Source organism: Schistosoma mansoni, chromosome W, assembly GCF_000237925.1.
Source record: "Schistosoma mansoni strain Puerto Rico chromosome W, complete genome".
Lineage (NCBI taxonomy): Eukaryota > Metazoa > Platyhelminthes > Trematoda > Strigeidida > Schistosomatidae > Schistosoma > Schistosoma mansoni.
Window position 1 is genome coordinate 23,286,418 of NC_031502.1, and position 22,906 is coordinate 23,309,323.

General features: G+C 34.9%; 1 protein-coding gene across 3 annotated transcripts in view; it reads right to left on the bottom strand.

The window, feature by feature from the left end:
- Positions 1-2,233: 2,233 nt before the first annotated feature.
- The window catches only part of Smp_011660.1 (protein kinase), a gene marked incomplete at both ends in the record, with an annotated part of 47,069 nt that continues 26,396 nt past the window's right edge, over positions 2,234-22,906 (bottom strand). For 2 of the 3 annotated variants that reach the window (XM_018789026.1, XM_018789024.1), the window contains 4 exons: positions 3,719-3,893; positions 3,998-4,115; positions 5,027-5,121; positions 8,474-8,549. In XM_018789026.1, the coding sequence (XP_018654508.1) occupies positions 3,719-3,893; positions 3,998-4,115; positions 5,027-5,121; positions 8,474-8,549 (464 nt within the window). Of the gene's footprint in view, positions 3,894-3,997; positions 4,116-5,026; positions 5,122-8,473; positions 8,550-22,906 lie in introns of all 3 variants that reach the window. The other variant, XM_018789025.1, reaches the window with a different exon arrangement.

Genomic DNA, 22,906 nt, shown 5'->3' on the forward strand with positions numbered 1-22,906 from the left:
AGTGGATTTGAAGAGAAATATGAATCAAAGTTAAAAACTGATGTGACCACTTTTAATACCGACCTAATGGAGTTCGACACTGTAAAGTCTTCTTAATCTCATACGAAGGATGTAAATTTAGAAACGTTCAGTGTTACTAGAACGTATTTTGAGCGATAACATTATTTAGAGATACTTCTTGACATATTGTTTAATGATGCAAACAAATGAGATCAATACAAGCATCTATCGTGCTCTAACTAAACTATCGATGCTATGGCTCCAGAGAGATGTGGTCATTAGCAGGATGAAGCAATCAAACTGCAGTGCTTTCAATACGAAAGCAGTTTATAAACTTCGTAAACAATAAACTACTTTGAACAGAGAACTTAACAAACTAGACACGAATCCGGTTTAATTTTCTTCTGAATGATAACTACTATTTAAAAACATATTTCAGCCTTTATGTAGTCTTGATTGACTGCTGTAGAATAAGAATCATCAAATAGATGAATAAACCACATGTTATATCGCGACTTATCACCGATAATAAAAGAGACGTCATGGTTAATTTTATATGTAATTAAGTATTTATAAGATCAACAACATTCACTAATTAGTGAGTAAAAAATAAACTTTGATTCTAACATCAGTTTTGTAAGAAGACATATTTGATTATATGGCTTCAGCGTTAGAAAATCCTGTTACGAGGTAGTAACAAGAAGAAAGACGGATAAATTCTGTAAGAAACTGTTAGTACTAATTAATTTATGAAGAACATATCCTGGTGCACCTTAACGATCAAGTGAACATAATAATCTACTTGACTTTGAAGAGATTATTCGACCAAATAATAATTGGTCGATTTGGAGACTGAGTTAGGAAATCAATTATGAAATGCCATAGTAACGGAGCAGTTTTGTGTGCGAATATGATGCTTTCTAGATGAAATTAAACATTTAGGAAATGCATAAGGTTTAAAGTGGAATTTCACACATGTCACTATTGTATGGGGAAATTATGGTGTGTGGATAATAAAAGCTATTGTATGAATAAATAATCCCTAACCGAGTACGCAATTTAAGCCGAAGACCTTGAACGATTACAGTAAGATTAGCCGAGTAATAATGAATAAGCTAACCTACTAACAAACTCAGTTCGAGCATTCAGCATAGTCGTCCGGACAAAAATAGGCAACAGTGACGGCCATGATCAAATGAATTGTACTCAAGTATTCTAATTTGTTCCCCATTAAAAATAAACGCCATATTGAGTAACCTTGTATTTCTGGTTTTTCCACCAGCTAGTCGACATGTAAGCTGGGCAGGTGTATGTGAGCAAAATGAATGAGATAAACAGACTGAGGAATAAACAATAATAAATAACGAGAAAACAACCAAACAAATACGAGGTTACAGATAAATTGTTGCAGGTAAATTTTTTAAATATAATATTTCCAGTCATGGTTAATCTTCCTAATCAAATAATACTTAACAACAGAAAATACAAGAAACATAAAAGATCCGTTAGTGAACCTGTTTTGACTTTTTTTGTAGGAAACAAAATAACAACAACGGAACAACAAGTAAATAATCAGAAAAGCAGACAAACAATTGTAACAGGTACACATAGCATCACCGAGAGAAGAGTTCACACTGAAATCATTATTTTTATCGGCTTAGAGAGTAAACCAACATTTAATTAAGGAGGAATATTAGGGAAAAACAGACTCGGATACAAATAGGCGCCTATAAAACAGATTATATTCAATGATTAAGACACCACTGTGGTGGTCGTCAAACAATGAAAAGCATTCGATTTAATTTACTGGCTGATTCTTTGCTACACATAAGTTTATTATAAACACAAATACATACTTATAATTAGGGAGAGTGATGTTTTCCTTTGTAGTAACATGGTAATTTTGCAACTGTTTTTGGAATAAAATATATTCTTAGAATAAAGAGAAATATATAAAGGTCAAAAAACAGATGTATTGAATTTTTTAAGGTTTAATGGAAGCATACAGTAAAAACTGAATATAGATATCAGAACAGAAATAAATATGTGGAAAAGGTTTGTTACCTCAAACGAAAGATGCTGACAAATTGACTAGGAAAGTTGAAATAATATCACGAATACTGTCTCCTTTGCCGAGCGCTGAACACTTATATGCTCAAGTAATTTTGGTGGAAAAAGGTCCGTGAACGCAACTCATGGACATTCGAACCTATATAAACCAAGAAAGTAAGACGGACACAGAAATTCTAAATAATATCATAATCTCCGCTAAAATAAATATAAGTAGTTAATTACTTTCATGGGGAAGATTATAGGATATTCATTATGACAGGTACAAATACAAAAGTTTAAGAATCTAAGAGACAAACAACAGGAACAAGATATAATAATTCGAAATAAATTATTTGCCCAAAGACCACAACGATTATAAAATAAATTAGGCTTGACAAACAATCGTACGAGGAAGGTTAGAATGTTGTCAGGACGAAACAACGATAATGATAAATACTACTAAATTTAATAAATACGAAGCAGTGAAAGACATGCATGCTTATTTGGAAAGCATAGTATGTAGCAACAATGAAGGAAAAGCAAAATAAAACAGACAATGTAGAAACAAAAAATAAGCAATTTCACATGGAAAGAATCACAAATAAACGATGTACGAATAACATTTAAGACATTTTAATCAGTCCGTACAATTCATCAGTTAATTGAACATAAGCATAGAGATTTAAACATGAAAAGATAAACAAAAATACAGAACACAAGAAAAGCATCACAGTCGATAACGAATAACGGTGAAAGTATGGACTATGTAAACTGAAGACGTTTGGGATGGATTTTATTCTTTTGAAAACAAGCCATGAACAAAAAAATCATGACACATAGTCCAAGAATAATACTCAGAAAATCAAAAAAATTAAATATCAAGTTAACTGAGATACGAAGAGGAGCAAAAAGTGAAAAGAGAATGGAAATAGATCATAAAAAGTTGCAAAATGCGCACTATATGTAGCATAGACATTGTTTTCCCTGTTGGACAGGTAAGCAGATGTTATAGCCTGATAAGACAAGTATTCATAGGTTCAGTGATGTATTATACAAGTAATTATTCGTACACAAATTCCAACAATCAGTAATATTTGTAACAATAAACATAATAAAGTGGTACACCAATCAGAATTCTTTACATAGAAACACCTTAATATTTGTCTTGTGGGTATGTGGTGGATCAGTATTAACAGAAAGAAATCTCTTATTACTTGAGTACAAACTAAGAACAAATGAGTAAAGTGGAATGTCAGCTATTTAATCGCATACTTAAAAATATCAGAGAATATCCGTGAATAAATAAGTTAAATCAATGAGGTTATAAAGCAAGAATTTAATTGCACATACAAGTTAACCATTAGATAAGTGAACATTTAACCAAGTAACCCGATTTTGCATTATAAAATCGAACTGCAAAACCAAGGTGCATATTAACATGAGCAAAGAAACGAAAATAAGAATAGGTTTATATTTTTGATCAGATAAACCTGGTTTTTATCGGATTGGATAAATTGCATGTTGAAATTTTTAGAGAGAAAGAAAAGCACAAAAAGACAAACGGAATTGGTTCAATATTAAAGAAAGAAATTTCTGATAGTATATGTATATATATATACTTCCTTGTTTCAACATCTCTCATGATCTGAGCAATATTATTTTGATTTTAAAGTGGATAGTTGAAACTAGCTGATCCAGTTGTACTAATATTTGCAAAACCACCACCACCTGAGCCTGCTGATAAACACGAACGATGTACATGAACATTCTGCCAGCCACGATCATTACGTCTTACCCAAACACGGGTTTCTTCTGTTTGTTGTGTATGGGGCATACCACATCTATTTTTATAGAAAATAGTAAAATATGGTTACAGAAAAAAAGTTACTACTATGTTTCTTAATGATGTTTTTTAAGCTAAGAAAAATATGCAAGGATAACTCACTTATCTAGAAACTGAGTAAGTCTTGTGTAGGCAATACAAGCTGCGTCTTCACCCATTAAATGTACAGTCGGGTTGAGTATACTGGTGTGAATAGCGCGAACAACTGATTTCGGAATGACTAGAGAGAAAGTTGAGAAGTAAAATACGCAATTAGTAATAATGGGATTATAAGGTTGATAAATTAGTAGGTAGTCATCTTCACTAACAAATGTTTAGGATTAGTATCCTTTTATTACATTTTGTGTTGAATTTCGTTCTCAAGAATAAAACTTAAATATCATGCGTCAAAACTGTTATCAAAAGGGTCTCCTTATCCTAATCCTAATGAAGATAATTAATTGAGTCCAGGAATCTCATTAGTTTATTCGCTCGTTATCTTCAGATTTTGATGTAGGTATGTGGCATTTAATCTAACTTTAGAGTAATATTATGAAAAGGAGTGAGTTGGCGTTGTGAACCTTCTGCTTTGCATACGAAGTTGTTCGATTACAACACAGGAAAGAAAATCGCGTGTCAAAAATCGTTATACGCAGAAATTGGTATTTCTGACATAGAAAAACCATAGAGCTCATATGTTAACAAATACACGTTTGATCCCCAAAATAACTGCTTTTGTTACTGACAAACGGAACTGTAAAACAAATTATGTATTCATTTAGTATTGTTTGTTTGAAACTTCCCACTGATGTTTAGGACAGCAGTTGATCAGTCTCTTACACGCATATGTGCATCCGGTGGGGATTGCCTCTATATTGCCTTAAGTCACACTTATTATGAGCGAAGATGGATGGTGGCTAGTAGTGGAATCCAAATAGGAGGAAACGCGCGTCCTGGATTCCACTGCAAGTCACCATCCATATTTGCTCAAAAGTGATAAAAAATTAGGATAATCACCTAAGCAATTTATGAAATGACAAGCGAAAGCAACTACGGGACTTCAACGAAGGTGGGTTAACTAAACACACTAACCTACATCATAAAAGCGTGAGAAAATATAGACAAATCGTGTCACTAATGAAAGAAACTTACTTTGTTCAAAGTAAAACTTATGGAAATCGGCTCCTTCAAGTAAATTCCCACATGCTTCTGGACCGAAATAAGTGAATTGAGAATCCAAAAATTTACTGAAATAAAAAGACAGGAAAAAAAGTTATTTACAAACAATTATGTTCATGGTTCTATATTTGAATGAACAAAACGAAAAAATAATGTCATATAAGCCCGATTACCTAGGATTAAATTTAGTGATATAAAGTAAAACGTCAGCTGTGTCAAAAAAACGTTTCAACAAAGTAATCCCATTATGGGATTTGTTTAACCACAGATTAAACCAGAGAAATGAGGATCTCGGATCAATCAGTTTTATTTCAATAGGTCATTTTGCATATTTTTAAGGTTTTTACTAGACAACTACTTTCTAATGATTTTATGCAATACTAATTTCAAGTTTTCATTTGATCCATTAATCACTTTGATATTAATAGCCTCTAAAGGTAAGAGCAGCTATATATAAGCATATGTTACTAATTATTGAAGCATAAATGTCTCAGTTGAGTGTTTCTTACAAGTTTCGACCAATTATATGTTACAGTCTTATAATTTCACGAGTCATAAATTGGAATCTATGTTTAATGACTTATCTCGTTTTTTTCACCTATTTATATATAAAAGACTAAGGCAATGAAAATCAACTCCGCCTGTAGACCCTCCGGAGGCTACTGCAGGTCCCAAGCATGGATAAACGAGGGTTGGGCATGTGGTTAGCGACCCCATCCCGTAGAAAACTAACTCACTAAAAAACGTCAACCAGAAAAACAATTCAAACCATTTAAACTCTGCCCTAGGAGTCAGAAGATCTTCATTTAGAAGAATTATGACGCCTCATGGAGAAAGCCGAGTTCCTTCGGAAATCACGAGGCCCATGTCCCTTCTAACAATCAGAGCAACCATTTATCTAGGTACATGGAATGTTCGTACAATGTGGGAGAGTCTCCCAAATTGCCGCAGAAATGAGCAGATACAACCTGGAGGTGCTTGGGATCAGTGAAAAACATTGGACGCAGGTTGGACAACAACGACTAGTTGCAGGGGAGATGTTGTTATACTCCGGCTATGAAGAAGAAAATGCCACACATACACAAGGAGTTGCATTGATGTTGTCCAAAGAAGCACAGAATGCACTCATAGGATGGGAAACTCATGGACCAAGGATCATCAAAGCATCATTCGAAACAAAGAAAGAGTAAATCACAATGAATGTTATCCAATGTTATGCACCCATCAATGATAGCAATAAGGACAACAAAGATTGTTTCTATGAGAGGCTGCAATCAATCATAGCAAAGTGCTCAGGAAAGGACTTGAACATCTTGATGGGAGACCTAAACGCTAAGGTCGGAATAGACAACATCGGGTACGAAGATATCATGGGACGACATGGACTGATTGGGAGAAAGGGACGAGAATGGTGGCAGATTTGCAAACCTATGTGCCTTCAACAAACTTCATAAGCGGGACCATGTTCCCACACAAACGCATGCACAAAGCCACGCGGAATTCACGGGATCACACCACGCAGAACCAAATCGACCATACTTGCACCAATAAAAAGTCCAGGAGGGTGATGCTATATCGATTGAGTGTGTGTGCGTTCTTGTCCAGTTGATATATCTGAACGTGCTGATCCCGCCAATCAGAGCAATGATACACAAAACCTGTATAAGCAGTCTTGAACCCTTAGCAGTCCTGTTATCTGCCTAGCCCAGCCAGTTAAGTCTAGAACACCAATAACAGCCTCTGCAATATGAATCACTATTCTCATACATACTGAGTTTATATACCAAACAAACCGACCGCATCGTACCATAATATAGAAAATAACATTTGTACAAGATTTGGCCAAATGTGGCCGTGGATAGGGGGAACAGTAATTAATAGACTGGGGATAAATCAGGAATGGTATTTCGTATAATAATAGTCTATAGGTCAAAAAAAGCTTATAATAAGGGGAACATGAATATGAATGGTTTAGTTACTTAGGAAAAAACATATCACATTGTTCCATAAATAGTCCTCAAAGTTATCATTCATAATTCTCCACGGGGTACAACACCTCTCCTTTTTGAGAGATGAGAATCTGGACAATTAAATTCTCTAAAAGTTTCTGTTGTAGAACGATGAGCTCCAAACGGTGCAGCTGCATTCAGTGTACTGCTCGATTTGTTGTCTGTTTCTTCATGGGCGGTTGCTGCAGCAATTTTATGAGCGTTTAATATGATATTGTCTTTCTGTGAACTGGACAATTCATTTTTCGCACGTCTCTGAAACAGACGGTACCGGACTACTGGGCTGATCATGTATGGCTGCTACTGCTTCGCTTAAGTTACTGTTTGTCACGGATTTATTGGGGCTTTCACCGGCATATTCATTCATTCGGCAATTAAATTCCAGTTCTGTGAGCAGTTTTGAAATTAATGCGTCAACTTCCGTCGCACCCCCAAAGCATGGGTGACTCAGCAGCTTTGCGTGCAATTGGTCAATGAATTTGAACTGACTCTTTCTAAAACGCTGCTCTTGTCGCTGGAATAGCAACTGTAATTGATCGGAAGTGGGGGCCGTTTTTTTACCGTATGACTGATGATCAATGTTGTTCAAGGACAGCAACAACAAATCTGGATGCTGATTGCACGAAATAATAATCTGATTTTCGACCAATCGCAGGCTGTCTTTGGTTCGATTTTTTTTTGTATCCCCGTCGTCAGTTGTTATATCGATTGATTGCGTGCCCTCTCTAATATATGACGTGAAAATCAAGAGTAAAGCTGATACAGCATCAGATCATCACTTGCTGGTCACCAAGATGAAACTGAAACTCAAGAAGCACTGGACAACGGGGTGGATAACATCACAAAAGTTTAATACGGCCATTCTTCGGGATACTTAAAAACTCAACAAATTCAAGATAACCCTCAACAATAACTTCCAGGCCTTTCATGATCTACTCAACGGAGAGGGAACTATCATGGAGAGCAAGTGGAAAGGGATAAAAGAGGTAATCACTTCGACATGTCAGGATGATCTAGGCCACAAGAGGCACCATCACAAGGAATGGACCACTGTTGTACACTGCGTAAGATTGAAGAAAGGAGGAACAACAAGGCAGCAATCAATACCAACCGAACAAGAACAGACAAAGCCAAGGCACAAACTGAATACACAGGAGCAAACAAGCAAGTAGTTGAGGTTGAACGTTCTAGTACTTGACCAAAGGTCCCAGATCCAAGTTCCACGTGAGGGATCGTGGGTGCCCACTGCTAGGGAGTCCCATAGTAAGACGAAACGACCATTCAATGCTTACAGGTTCCGGATGGTGGTCCAACTTAGATTGACTCATGAATTCAATGGAACTGCAAAATTTTTATAAGCTTATTTACTGCATAAAGTGAGTCAGATATTTTTTAAAAACATGAGACTTACAGGTAGAGTTCGAAATCTCCAGCTGCTGCAGCAGCCAATAGTTGTTCTGTCGCCCGGATGATGTCCTGTTTTTTGCCTGTTTAACGAAAAAAGAAACGAATAGAGAGATCAACTGAGAATCTCGAACTACGATTCTCCGTGTATCCACTAAGGTTCAGTGTACACAGCCTTCTAATATTAGTGAGATTCTTCACTTCAAACAAGGTGAACTGTTAGTCATCTAAACTAAAAAATGTAGAACCTGTGCATCAACCTAAGTAACCACAAATTACTTCAGTGAGAAAAAGGAAGAAAAAATGAACAGTTATTGAGTCCATAAACATTATAGATACAAAGGACAAAATTAATACAATATGATTTGAAAAGAGATGATTTCATGGGTCGCAAAGTATGGAACAATATTGGAATTTAGTGGTCTCCCACCATTCCCCAAGATTGTCGGGTGAATACTAGTCATGTGGTCTGGACTTGGCAATACAGCTCATACCTACAGCCAATAACTTTATGGACTGTGCTACGCCATACTATGGCGCCCCCTTAGTTTATATGAAATCTACTCATACTCCGGTGAAGGTTTTACGTTGAAGTAAGATGTGATTTAGTAAACGTAACGAATGACCCAGTGTTAGAATTTCTCTTATTACGACCTAGATACTCCTAATGCTGAATATTCCACTGACACTATTTCACACGACAGTTCCCCATTTCAGAGAACACAGTTGAACAGGAGCGTAATTATATTCCAAGTAAACAAGGTTGAATAGAAGTAGGAATCACAATAAGACGTTAGTATATTCATAATTTCTACATAAGAAAACAACATAGTCTTCTCTGAGTATTCACTAACGCTGGTTTGTCAAGAAGTAGCCAATTAGCGTGCCTCGACACAGTCCTGCACGGAACGTGCCTTGATCTAATCTATATTCCGCTAACATCTAGGAACCTCAGTTGGTGAGGACTTACAGCCACATTCAAGAGATTCTCCGCATCCACTATTTTATCTCGAAGTTCTCTACTAGGTTGTCTCAACAGCTGCAATTAATGGTAAGAAAACGTCTATGACCCAATACTAGACACATATGGATCTCACTATTAGTAATAAATGAATTAATGGACACAAATAACAATTGTTAAAAAAGAACACTACAATAGATTGGTTATCTTTTACGGATAAAAGTTATAATAAATTAATAATGGGTCTAATTAAAAGAGTTAAACCTTAGAGATATTGAGTTGATAATGTTCGATATGTAAGGATACATCTAGGTGTTATAAACCTTACAAATCAGTAAATTAAAATTTAGGAGTATTAATGGCAACAAAGCTAAGCGTGTATATAAATATATATAAGACTACTAGACAATCTTTTGAAAAAATGTAACCTTGGAAAAACAGCCAAAAAACAAATGGCTAGTGTATTAATCATGAAGTAGAAATGAAAGAAGTGTTTGGTCGACTACAGATAAATTGGAATATTAATTAACTGGACGTGGTATGTACTAGGTAAGGCAGCAAAGCAACAATATGAAATTACAATCCGAAAAATAACCAGCTTGTACATTTTAGCAAACTGACCGGAACAATAAAAAAATACGCGCACACGAAAAAACTACACACTTATTTATTCATTAAAAAAAATATTAGTGGAAGACCAATAGTTGGGTTATAAATCGTTGTTGATTTGGTAGTGGGTCATGCATATTTTCATAGACACAATGCAAAACTCTGGAACATTAAAAGTAGTAATTTCTAAGCTGGAAAGATCGATACCGAGAAACAAATTTAACATCAAAATATAAATATGTACGAAACAGGCAAAAACAAAAACGCGAGGTGTGGAGAAAGGAAAGAAGAATGATAAAGCAAATGAATTTCTCAGCAATAATTACACATTCTTCTAAATTCACGAACCGAAATATTTCTATATTATTTAGATAGATGTTTCGTAGGAATACAATTGAACGTATGCAAGACATCCTCAAAATGATAAAAGATATCAATCACATTGACAAAAAGGAACGTTCACATTTAAAAGTAATCATATTATCTTTAAATCTTTTATGAAAAATGAGATGAATTCAGACTACAATGGAAACATTTCTTTTTCGACGTTTCATAAAAATGAAAAGAATTTTCACAGAGACGTAGGAGATGCCGAAGTGAAGATGAAAACGTATCAAGAAGTTACGATGGGTACATGAAATGTGGGGAAGTATTAAGATTAATAAAATGATTTGTAAAATACAAGTAAATCACCAGAGCTTATATTAACAGGTCAATTAAATATATCCTACTGATATGAAGTAGTATGGGGAAGTCACTAGTGGGATGTGAAATTTTTAGTAAAAAAGAACTAAAAATAGGAAGTACTAAAATAAATTTCATCAGCCGCACATTATTGGGGGTTGGCCCCCAAATGCCCTGGTATGGCCGAGAGTGGGGAGAGTACGCTCTCCCTCTCGAAATGCTCTCATATGGCCACGCGAATATATAGCCTCTGTCAGGGAAGTCCTACTCACTGCCTTCTTGTGGCGGGGGTGTTGTTTACGAAATTGAGAGGACGAAAAGCGAATGTCCGGCGCTTTAACCGGGTTGGTGGACAAGGCGAGTCCACCTAGGGGAGTTGGAAAACCCTGATTCTAAACCAATGGTGCACATGGGCTGCAGGATCCTGAGGGAAAAAATGGCGTACGAATCAATCGTTGATCACCGGCTACCATGGGAATGCATCTCCTTACGATGCTCCACTGCCTTGTGGACTAGACCTTTAGGTCAAAGGCTCCGGGTGTGGCCCCCTAAGAAAACCACCTGCTTCAGTCTGGGCACCTAGGCAGTATCACAGCCCTCACACAAATCGAATGAGATTTGTGAGGCGCATATGTATCTGGTGCTTCCTTGTACCAATATTTATGTGTTTAAATAAATAAATAAATAAAATACTGAGGGTTGTTAACAGATTGTACGCTGGGAATTTCGATGACGCTACAGTTGGAAAAGTATTTATATTATAGATATGCGAATTTGTGAGAAATCTATGTCAAACTACTTGTTATGTTTTACTGTCTGATTTAGTCATTAAATAAGTTTCTAACGCCTAATCAGCTAGCCATACAGAGTGAAAAGACTAAAGCTGTGTAGAATACATCATTGTCAAAAGTTGAATAATAATGCTCTTAGATTGTGGATATCTAGAGATTTATCAAGCTGACTGGAACATACGATCAGTGATCAAAGACAGATTGATTATTTAATAAGAACAATGTGTACAATAGATTAAGGAGTCTATTATCTACGTTTGAGATGCTATTGAAAGTGAGTTAAGTAGCGCCTTTAACAAAAATATTGAATATTAGGTGCGAAACATGTGTAACTAATACACTAGGGGTTCTTAGAATATGGGATTGCTGCATTCAGATCGTTAAATTATTACCTACAAAACATTTTACAGTTAATGAATAGCATACTAAACAAAACAGTAAATTTTAAATTCAGATAAAAATTATTCCAAGTGTGTGAAAAGACTTGTTTTAGAGGAAGCATTTGATCAGCCATAAACGTTAACACATAACAAATGAAAATGACTGGAAAATTGTTTTTAAAAAAGCCTCTTTGATCTTTTGCATCATTATACTTTACGGAGTTCAACAACACGACTGAGCTATTATATTCTACAAGTAGAAGGGAATAGTCCTTAAAATAAGGATTTTATTCAAATTCGATGTGTACACAATAGGATGTCTGTTTAGTGGTTTAGAAGTTAATTGTTAAAAGCGAGACTGAATTTCTTGGGCTCAATGTCGTGAGAGTTCGTGGATACGCACCACTCAGTCTCATAGCAGCACGAAACAGCTGTTCAGTGTTTCTTAATTCTACATGGTTTTATGACTAAAATTAGTAAGTGATGTAAACTTTAAATTTATATTTGATTATCATCTTTCTGATCATTAAGACTGTTGAAACTATTGAGTGAGTAATTATTATACCATAGACATAACAACCAAAGGTATTTATTTTAAGTCAATAAGTTACAACTGGAAAGCAAACAAGTAAGATGTTGATTGGAGCTGGCACCAGGAGAAACAATGTAAAATCCCAGCCGAAAATTATATATAAAACTGAAGTAGAAATAATCTAGAGACAAAATCATGTATCTGTCTTAACTAATAGTTCATATGAGAAACACGGTGAATAGTAAGCATTTTATAGTAGAATTACAAATGATGAGACACAATTAAGAATTTGAAATAGGTGAGTAAATCAGATAATCTTACACTTCTACAGGTATTCGATTTCTAGCACAATAAAAACAAATATTAATGTTGATCTGTTTAAAAATACCTTCAAAAACAAATAATTTCTAAGTAATAAGTTTCTTACATAGAATAGTCACTTGGACTGAGAACAATTGAATTTAATCGAAGTTTTTTAAATCTAAGTGTAATTCAGTCACTAGATGATTAAATTTACCGCTGATTATACATGAATTCATAAGTGAATCTCTAGTAACGTTAAATAATAAATGTTATAGCAAGGTTTTTGTGCATGTACACATTCAATTTTCTGAACACAGGCCAATTACCTTATATGTAATAGGTAGTACATTCAGTTGTCTAAGTCGACTTGATCAAAAGTAACACCAAGTGAATAAAATGAATTGATTTTATCTTACTAATTTATTAAAAGGTACATCATTACACATAAATGAAGAACTACTGATCATTTAGGTACTTAGACTGTATGCAGATGATAGATCAATGAAGTAAATATAAATATTTTTGTGTTTAGTGTTTTAATTATCTTGAACATATGAGGCCCAAATATCTATATACATAAAAGCCATAGACTACGTTGACCCATGAGTTTTATGGGAAACGTGCTTATTACCATAAAATTGTAGGCTGCATCAACAATATAAGGCTACTACTCTGAACGCGACTAAAATATTGTAACTATGAACCACCCATGAAAATGTGATTTTTCACTACAACATGTACGAACTGATCAAACTAAAGTGAGAAGTGAATTACGAAAACCAATTAGCAGTCTATATATAATAAACGGACTCCACAAGAAATGAAGGAAAGGACAATTCACCAAAAGATGGAATAATAAGCAATACACTACTAATAACAATGATAAAATAATAAATATTAAACTTATCTTCGAATAATACCCACTAGTTCGTAATGCGAATACAAATAACGGTAAGTACACATCTCGATATATGTTATTGCGGGAAAGCTGATACAAATGACAAAAACAAAACCGTGAGATGAACGGAAATTATCAAGTATCTTTTTTCAGTTATTATTTATCTTAATACTATTAGAATATCTTTATTTAGTATAGCTTAGAATAACGAAGTTATATATAAGTTTTATAAGGAAATCCAAAACATACTAGGTACATACTAACAAAATGTTTTATTATAAATATTATGATCAAAATCTAGTGATAGTTATTCAACTGATAGTGATTACCAATAATCTGACTTGAAAAAAAAATTAGAGATATTAAGGCGTCAAAGGATTAAAGAGACGCTTTACGTGGGATACGCCGGTAAGGACGTTACTTCTGTTTCACATATAAAAGAGATTTTAGGAAAGTGAATTCGAACGTTCTAAAGGATGAACTTTTCGCAACCTATCTTTTTTAAAGTTGGGAAGTAGGATAGTTATCATTAATGAATGCATAAGGACAATAACCTATCATTATCACATCCAACTAACAGTAAGATCTAGTTTTTAAGATATTTTATCAGCATGCAAATAATTTAAACGATGATAATAACTATAGTATGATCACCCTCGAACAAAACTTTCTGAAAACTTTAAAGTACGAATTATATAATCTAAGACCGAGACCGTATGTATACTGCATTACTTTCTTTACTGAATGGTACTCTCATTGATGAGATTCAACGGTAGAGATCGTCAGTGATGGGATAATTAGGTCATAAAAAGTACATTATAAAAATAAACATAAGTTTTGAGGTAAATTGCGCAGTTATGAAGCTGGTAACTAAATACAAAGACAGGCTATGATGTTATTACGTGGTATATAAATGGATTTTTCGAAACTCGCAATAAACTAAGACACGTCACGAATGTACCGTAAATGTATAAATATTAAACTCTTGAGAAATAATAGACGGTAATTGTTTGAACGCTACTAACGTCTAGCATGGAACTTCCGGAAAGTTAAAGCGTTAAAAACATTGAACAGGCCGTAAACAAGTAGGGTATTATGATTAAGGTCAGTTTGCCTGATTTTATCAAAGTTATTATTATGATAGAAAATATAGGAACACTAAGTGATGTATTGAATAAAAAACGAAGACGGAAGGGTAATAATAATATCAAAAGAATAATTAGGGAGAAAGAAATCAAAGTTAGAGCAAAACTAAATATATTGTGCCTTTAAAGATCTAAAAACGTGTATCGACTTTTCGACCATTTTAATAATCTAATATATATATAATATGTTGAAGCCATTGAGTTTGGTTTTCTTAAGGACCCGATAATCCTGACGAAGTAAGATTTAATAAATTGATCTTTCTAATTACTTCTATACAATATTTTTATTTCGTGTTATACCCGGACGAGAATAAATGAATGGTAACAACTAGTAATTATATATGGACTCGTTTTATACATATATTCTTATCGTATAACTGTTAAGAAACTAAACTATATATATATATATATATATATATCTTATTATAGGCTTTTGTTTGACCTATTGGTTACGGCTATATGATTTATCATTCTCAAGTTATTCTCAATCTATTAGTCACAATTTTTCACAATCATAGCCGCTTTTCGGCTCGATCTTGTACAAAATGTTATTTTCTACTTTATGGTGTGATGTGGTCTGATTTTGCTTGTATATGAACCAAGTATGTTTGAAAAAATGTGATTCGGTATAATGGAGGCTGATATTTTTGTTCTGGACTGGATCGACGAGAAGCTGCTATCTCAAAAACCGATAAGAACTCTAGGCTGTTTGTACTGGTTTATGCGTCACTGATCCAGTCAATAAGTCAGTGACTCTAACTGGAGATCTTATCGCGTGATATATTAATAGGGCACCAAGGCCACAAATTATAACACTTCATTTGGGTTCCTTATTGTATTAAAAATAAATAAATATCAATATTATCAGATTTTTGGCAGTAGGTAATATAATGGATCAAAATAGTTTCCGATGCCTGATAGCGGTTATTAAGTTAACAAAGTTTAGCAAAACAGAAATGAACACTCTATCGCTGTGATTGGACAACGTTTAGGTCATAATCAACTTGAAGACTGGAACTTTACATGACGTATGTATACAAAACAATCAGTTGTTGATTAATAGCCTTTCAAAAATAAACGTAATCATAAGTATTTCACTGATAAATATGAAGACGTCTGGGCAAAACAAGAAAGAAAAAGTAGAATAATATTCCATACATAAAATGAATCACGAAATGTGTGTGGAAAATGATAAATAATAATGACAGGATTTTTGAAGGAAACAAGTGGAATGAGGGAAAAACAACCGAGCCAAATCTCGTTATACAAAAACATATTTCGCTGATTTTATATAACAACCTAGCAGATCGAGAACGAAATCAACAATACAAATGAATAACTGATAAAATGAAGATATATATTCACTCTTGAATTTATACTGTTCGGCGTATACGTCATTTGTTCGTAAGATAGTAGTGGATAACTCAAACTACTTTTATGCCAAATACACAAAAAATTTATCCTATCTTTGGATAAAAGATATGCAGATAGTAGGACAGTTTTGTGAACTTCATTTTTTCCTTAACATTCCGTCACTTTCGATCGACATATGTAAACACTTTGTTAGCATCATTTTATTATCATTACTTCTTCTTTTGTTTGGTTGGGTCATATACACTCTTGCTTATTTTGTCCCTTCAAAATTTGAACTTACATAATATTGGAAAGCGCTTTACCAGAAAAATGGATTAATTAATATGTTCCTCACTGAAAGGATATGCCAAATGTTTGGTTGATAAAATCTATTGAGGACTTGCAAGGTTTACAATACACAGGATCAATTTATTACATGATTGTTCTTTTTTTCATAACGAAATACTTCTGAAAATAAATCTCTTCGAAGTTCGTAATGGAAGTTATAGACAAGTGAACATACTCTTACACGAGTCATCATCAGATGAGGTATTTGGTGGAGAAGCATATGTATTACATGTCTCAACCATCTCAGTTTATGAGGAGTCACTATCTTGTCAGTCTATCTGAAGAAAAAACCTGAAGTTGACAGTTCACCAAAAGCGCTGAGTCGACCAATAGTGTCCGAGCAAATAGCCAGTACAATGATGATACATTTCGTTGGTAAGCCTTTCAAGGACAAAAACTGACATAAAATCTGTCGATTTACATAACTAAATGCTATCTTAAAGTCGAAAAATAGAACTATGGCTGTGAGTTGGGAGGTACGTCTGTTCTAAAGAATGATAAGCGATCGAGATTAGTCAGATGAGACAACATCAAGTTCTTAGACTCTACTTAAAATCTCCATCAATCTAACAGCTATAACTAGACAAATGTCCTCAAAGATCTCGGGAGTTATTCCATGAGAGGCTACTTCAAGTAAGCTATTTAAGATGACAATGGTATGCTTTCTTGCTGAGTTAAATTGTTGGTATTAATCGTGTATTACGCATCAAGACTACCGTTTTCACTTTAACTGAACGGATTCCAGTCAAAGTACCACCAAGAATTTTTCTCAGGAGCGATTTTGTATCTGTCCTTTTATTGTTTGTTGCACTGTTGAATTCAACAGTTTACCTTTTCTGGTTATCGGTTTCTTGCTTAATTCCTTTGAAAACCTCTGACCGACAACTGAACAGTGCAAAAGAAGCAATTACCAATGCCATGGTTGTCGAAACATTTGGAAAGTGGCATGCAGTGTGATAAGTGCAAAGGATGACACCATGAGGTTTTCACGAATCTAACGCCTACGGCTTCCAAAGATTTTAGTAAAAAACACGTCTGTTTGTGTTAGCCAATGGTGCATGGACGCAAATAGTGTACTATTCGAAGCCACAGCAACGGTGAACACTGCTTGAAGGTATAACAACAAGTGAAACCGAGATGAATCTAATGATAAATATTCTCGACACACGAGTCGATGTAAAACCATTCCAAAGAAGCTCAGAGTCGATTGACTTACATGGGCCAAAGAAGGAATGGTCAAATTTAAATAGTTCTGTCAGAAATAAAAACTCAAAACGGAGGTATCTTCGATCCCGACCATCCGATTGGCAGAAGTCATTAAATGGTTAGAAAAACTAATCATTAGGCTAGATCTGCTTGTAATAGAAAAAAAAACAATTTGACCACCGAAGTCATCAACAATCATCGAGGATCTCACGGTGTATAAAAAACATTTGTGATTACTACTCAACTGAGAGCTGACGAATCGGTAAAGATCAAGAACAAAAAAACGACCAAGTAGCAGTCTCCTAGTCAGTAGTTGAGAAATTGAAGAGTGATTATAGTGACAGGTCAGTGGTCTTTCATAGAGTCAAGGAGAGTAAAAGCTCAGAACCCAGAACTCCAGTTGAGCATGAAACCGGTGTTGACAAAACATCTACTTAACCAGGTAATGCCACAAGACTTCTCTGGAGCCACATTGTTGAAGGTTTGTAGATTAGGTAGCCAAACGGACTTGAAAGAAAACCAAACAAAGCTCCTAAAAGTGATATTTAAATCTTTCAATGGAAAAGACTTATTACTACAGAATAGACATGAACTGAAGGGATCGGCAGTTTCTGTCCGTACATGTTTGGTGCTCAAAGACCATATAAAAAGACGAGACACTGAAAAAGAATTAGAACTAAGGTTATGTGACAGTGAGAACTTTAGAATTGTAAATCTTTGAGTAGTGAGGCTATGGCGGAGAATGATCCCGAAGCCAATTTAGGTGCATCACAAAGCCATTTAAATGATCTTCGGATCATCCCCAGTCCATCTTATGGACAAGCAACGACAGAGGGAAAAGCTGCAAGAGAAAGAAATATTAAGAAACTATATGAGACTAGTCAAAGACGAAGAAGACAATAAGTGAGATTCAAGTACAGAAGAACAGGTGAGTAGAGCACCTTGAAGAACTCTTGAGTAGACCAGTTTCACTGAGCACATCGGACATCGAAGGAGCACACACAAACATTTCTATAGATGTCACTCCACAAACCACCGTAGAAATCAGAGCAGCCATCAGGAAAATCAAGAATGAAAAAGCAGCAGGGCCTGACAATGTACCAGCTGAAGCACAGAAGTCAGATATTGAAGTAACTGCAAACATGCTTCACCTTTTATTCAACAATATTTGGGAGGACGAACAAGTGCCGATGGACTGGAAGGAAGGATACCTTATCAAGAAAGCAAAGATATAAGCAAGTGACAACTACAGGGGTGGCCAAACCAAAACGTGGCATCAGTCCTTGAAGTCACTAACGTCTGGTCTTAACCGTGTCGGTAGATGCAGACTACTTGGTTGGGGTCTGGGCGAATATCGTAACCGATGGTTGGAGACTCTGAGTGACATGGCTCAGAATCGATCACAATAGCTCAGGTGTATACACACTTTATCTTCCCTTAAACCGTGAGATCAAAATTACTTCATTTATTTATCTAAACACATAAATATTGGAACAAGAGGGCACCAGATATATATGTGCCGCACAAATCTCATTTCATTTGTGTGAGGGCTGTGATACTGCCCAGGTGCCCAAACCTTTATTTCTACGAACTAATTCTTTCTTCCTGTATTATATATCCTTATACACAGTTCTCCTTTTATATATTACTATATTTGGAGTAGCTACTATGAATTTGGTGTTCATCTTGTTGTGCTAATGAGGTTATGGCAACTTGGACCGATGTATATATATGCCTGGTCCTACGTTGTAGCTGATTAACTGACTGAACTAAGTTGATTCCCAGAATTGCAAAGCCACAACGTGATGAGGGACTGGCTAAACTAAACTTTTCCCCCTTGTCATACAAAGAACCAGAGGTGCTTGATCAAAAAGTTTTAATTACTTATTGACAAATTTGCATCTTCTATTCTCCCGTTTTTTTGTCTCCCGAAAGAGAGAATTTACGAGGACGCTCTAAAAATGTCCACAAACCTATATCAATTTACTTGTCAGATGACTATCGACCGTCCCATTGCGTCATCAGCGAATGGAACTCATTACATTAACATGTAATTCAAGCTCCATCTATCGACGCTTTCAAAAAGAAAGGTGAACCAAATCAGAGCCAGGAATAACATAGGCTATCCAATTTTCCGTATTTTTCTAAACTGAAAAGGCTTTCACTATTTCATCAAGATTCAGATGGCTTATGTTGTTTGGTTTAAGTAGAAGGGTAGCTGAAGAGCAATTAAACCGCTTTCCAAAGTGTTCTATTCATTGTTTTAGTCTCCTTTGTTGAGAATGTATCATGGTATCACCTTTTTCAGCCATAGTTTCAGTAAATTTTTTGGCGAAGTACACTTTGTACAGTAGTAACTATTTATCAGGAATGGATTAGTGCACGCAGTTTCAAGCCACACTACAACTGTGTGCGCTAATGATACTAACCAGTTGGCAAAACAGAAGTACACAGAGCAGAGTTCAAACCTGCAGCTTAGGGGCTAAAAGTCTAACGCCTTAACAAGTGAGCTCTATGTTAAACGAAAAGGAGAAACTGACCTTAACTACTACTCACAATACAAAAAATAGTAGTGATTGATGATCAAAAGATATTTGGTCACTTTGTTCTCGAAGTACACTGACAGAATTCGGATATTTGTTTCATTGAAAAACTTTCCATTATGTTGATAAAATTAGATGGTGTAAGATAACGACATAATTTTATTTCAAGCCACTAGTTGTTCAATGTTCAAACAATCAAGAGCTGTATGACACTTTTTAGAAACTATTTAAGGTTTCAGATTGGTAATTACGTTGCAGACATCTTGCTTAATACATGTTATATTTCCATAAAGTACGTCTATAAACAATAGCGAGGTTCATGATGGGTCTGTTAGCCTTTAAATGCAATTCATGAAGGGGAAAACACATGATAATTAAACATGTACATGAGGATGCATTTTATACGTCTAAATGAGAATATTTTGAGAATAAAGTACTGATACATTATGGCTATTTTGTGAATGATTGGCTGTTTAATATAAAAAATTAGAAATGACTTCACAAAAATATTATCTGGCCTAATTAACTATCAGCTTTGTCGGGAAATAAAACAAGAGGGAAAAAAGGATTGTTTGAATTAATAGTCTTTCATTTTAACGAGAATGAACTGTTAATTATTAATTGCAAATATTTATTTTAATCATTCGTGTGTTTTTAGCTTTATTCACATCATGCACGACAGTAATTAGGTAGATCGTTAATGCACAAATAAAATTATGTTGACGATAATTTTAAATGCTGATTTATCAAAAGATCGAGTATATGCATGCAAATCTAATCATTGTAACATTTCCGTCGGGCATGCACAAAAGTTTGGTATACATCGAAAATATCACGTGAAAGAATATAACACTGACAATACAATCAAAACTTACAAAAACTTGATCCATATTCAACTGATTGAAAAGGAATCTTAAAATATTGTGACAATCTACTGAAGACAGAATCATATTTGAAGGGTAGTAGCGAAATTTATTTCTAAGTAGGTAGTAATGAACAAATTACAATCCCCTTGTTAGAAATGACATGCCCCCAAATGCCCTGGTATGGCCGAGAGTGGGGAGAGTCCACTCTCCCTCTCGAAATGCTCTCACATGGCCACGCGAATATATAGCCTCTGTCAGGGAAGTCCTACTCACTGCCTTCTTGTGGCGGGGGTGTTGTTTACGAAATTGAGAGGACGAAAAGCGAATGTCCGGCGCTTTAACCGGGTTGGTGGACAAGGCGAGTCCACCTAGGGGAGTTGGAAAACCCTGATTCTAAACCAATGGTGCACATGGGCTGCAGGATCCTGAGGGAAAAAATGGCGTACGAATCAATCGTTGATCACCGGCTACCATGGGAATGCATCTCCTTACGATGCTCCACTGCCTTGTGGATCAGATCTTTCGGTCAAAGGCTCCGGGTGTGGTCCCCTAAGAAAACCACCTGCTTCAGTCTGGGCACCTGGGTAGTATCACAGCCCTCAAGCAAATCGAATGAGATTTGTATGGCGCATATGTATCTGGTGCTTCCTTGTACCAATATTTATGTGTTTAAATAAATAAATAAAATAAATCGGTTTATTTAACGTTACGCCAGATAGGTAATCAGCAATCCTTGGTGTAAAGTTTGATGAAAACTGATATAAACTGACGTATTTCCCTAAAACTATAAGTCATCTGAATTTCGGTGAGCACATGTGATCACGATTACTACAAGCCCCAAGGCTTGTCGATAACACAGGACATTATGTTAGCTTAAACTGACCGGGATTAGAATGCGTAAAACCGATTTCGTAATAATACTACGTTTTCGATTAAATTAGTCAATGAAAACAGATAATTTGTGAATACCTTTAACGCCTGGATGAAGATGTTTAATTTATTTAATAGATGATATTGGTTAATTAGGAAAACAAAATTTAAATTAAACATGATACTTAATGAACTATTAAAAAAGGACATATTGGAACCTTATTATTATTCGTGGTCAGGTTATTGAGACTATCATAATAGATAAAAATCATCAGATAAATAGATAATACGCAAAGTATAATTAACAAAACAAATCATACTAGTAATAATTAAACAACAGATGACGTTGTATGTTAAAACCCATTATTCATGATTGAATTAACCCTAATTACATTTATTTAACTTGAATGATCGTTAAGCAACAACAGTTCACTAACTTATCATGACGAAAAACAACTATACAATACCATTTTATCATATTATAGAACAACAGACGTAAAAATGATCTACACTTTTTGAAAAAGAGATTATGGAGAAGAGAGCAAAAAAGATATTGCTGTCAGGTAAATATATTGTGGAAAATAATCATTCTACACTGAAAAATTTACTTAGCAACAATAACTGTTAAGTATTTATGACCTCTACAGTATCGTGGGAGATAAGACAAACAGCACATGCAGTAAAGTTTACATAACAATATAAACAGTATACAATAATGCACGAATGTTTGTTCCGTTATTACGTTAACTGCTGTAATGAAAAACATATCTTGTTGAAAACAAAAGTAGGCACGTCAAATGAACAGTTACAAACTAGGGGGTTTATAAACAACTACAAGCGAAAGACAATACGTGTGAAACAGAAGATTTAACGTGCATCAACTTGTTCCTCATCTTTCATTGATAAGAAAAAAGATCAATTAACCTAACACCGCCTAGCTTATGTTTACTC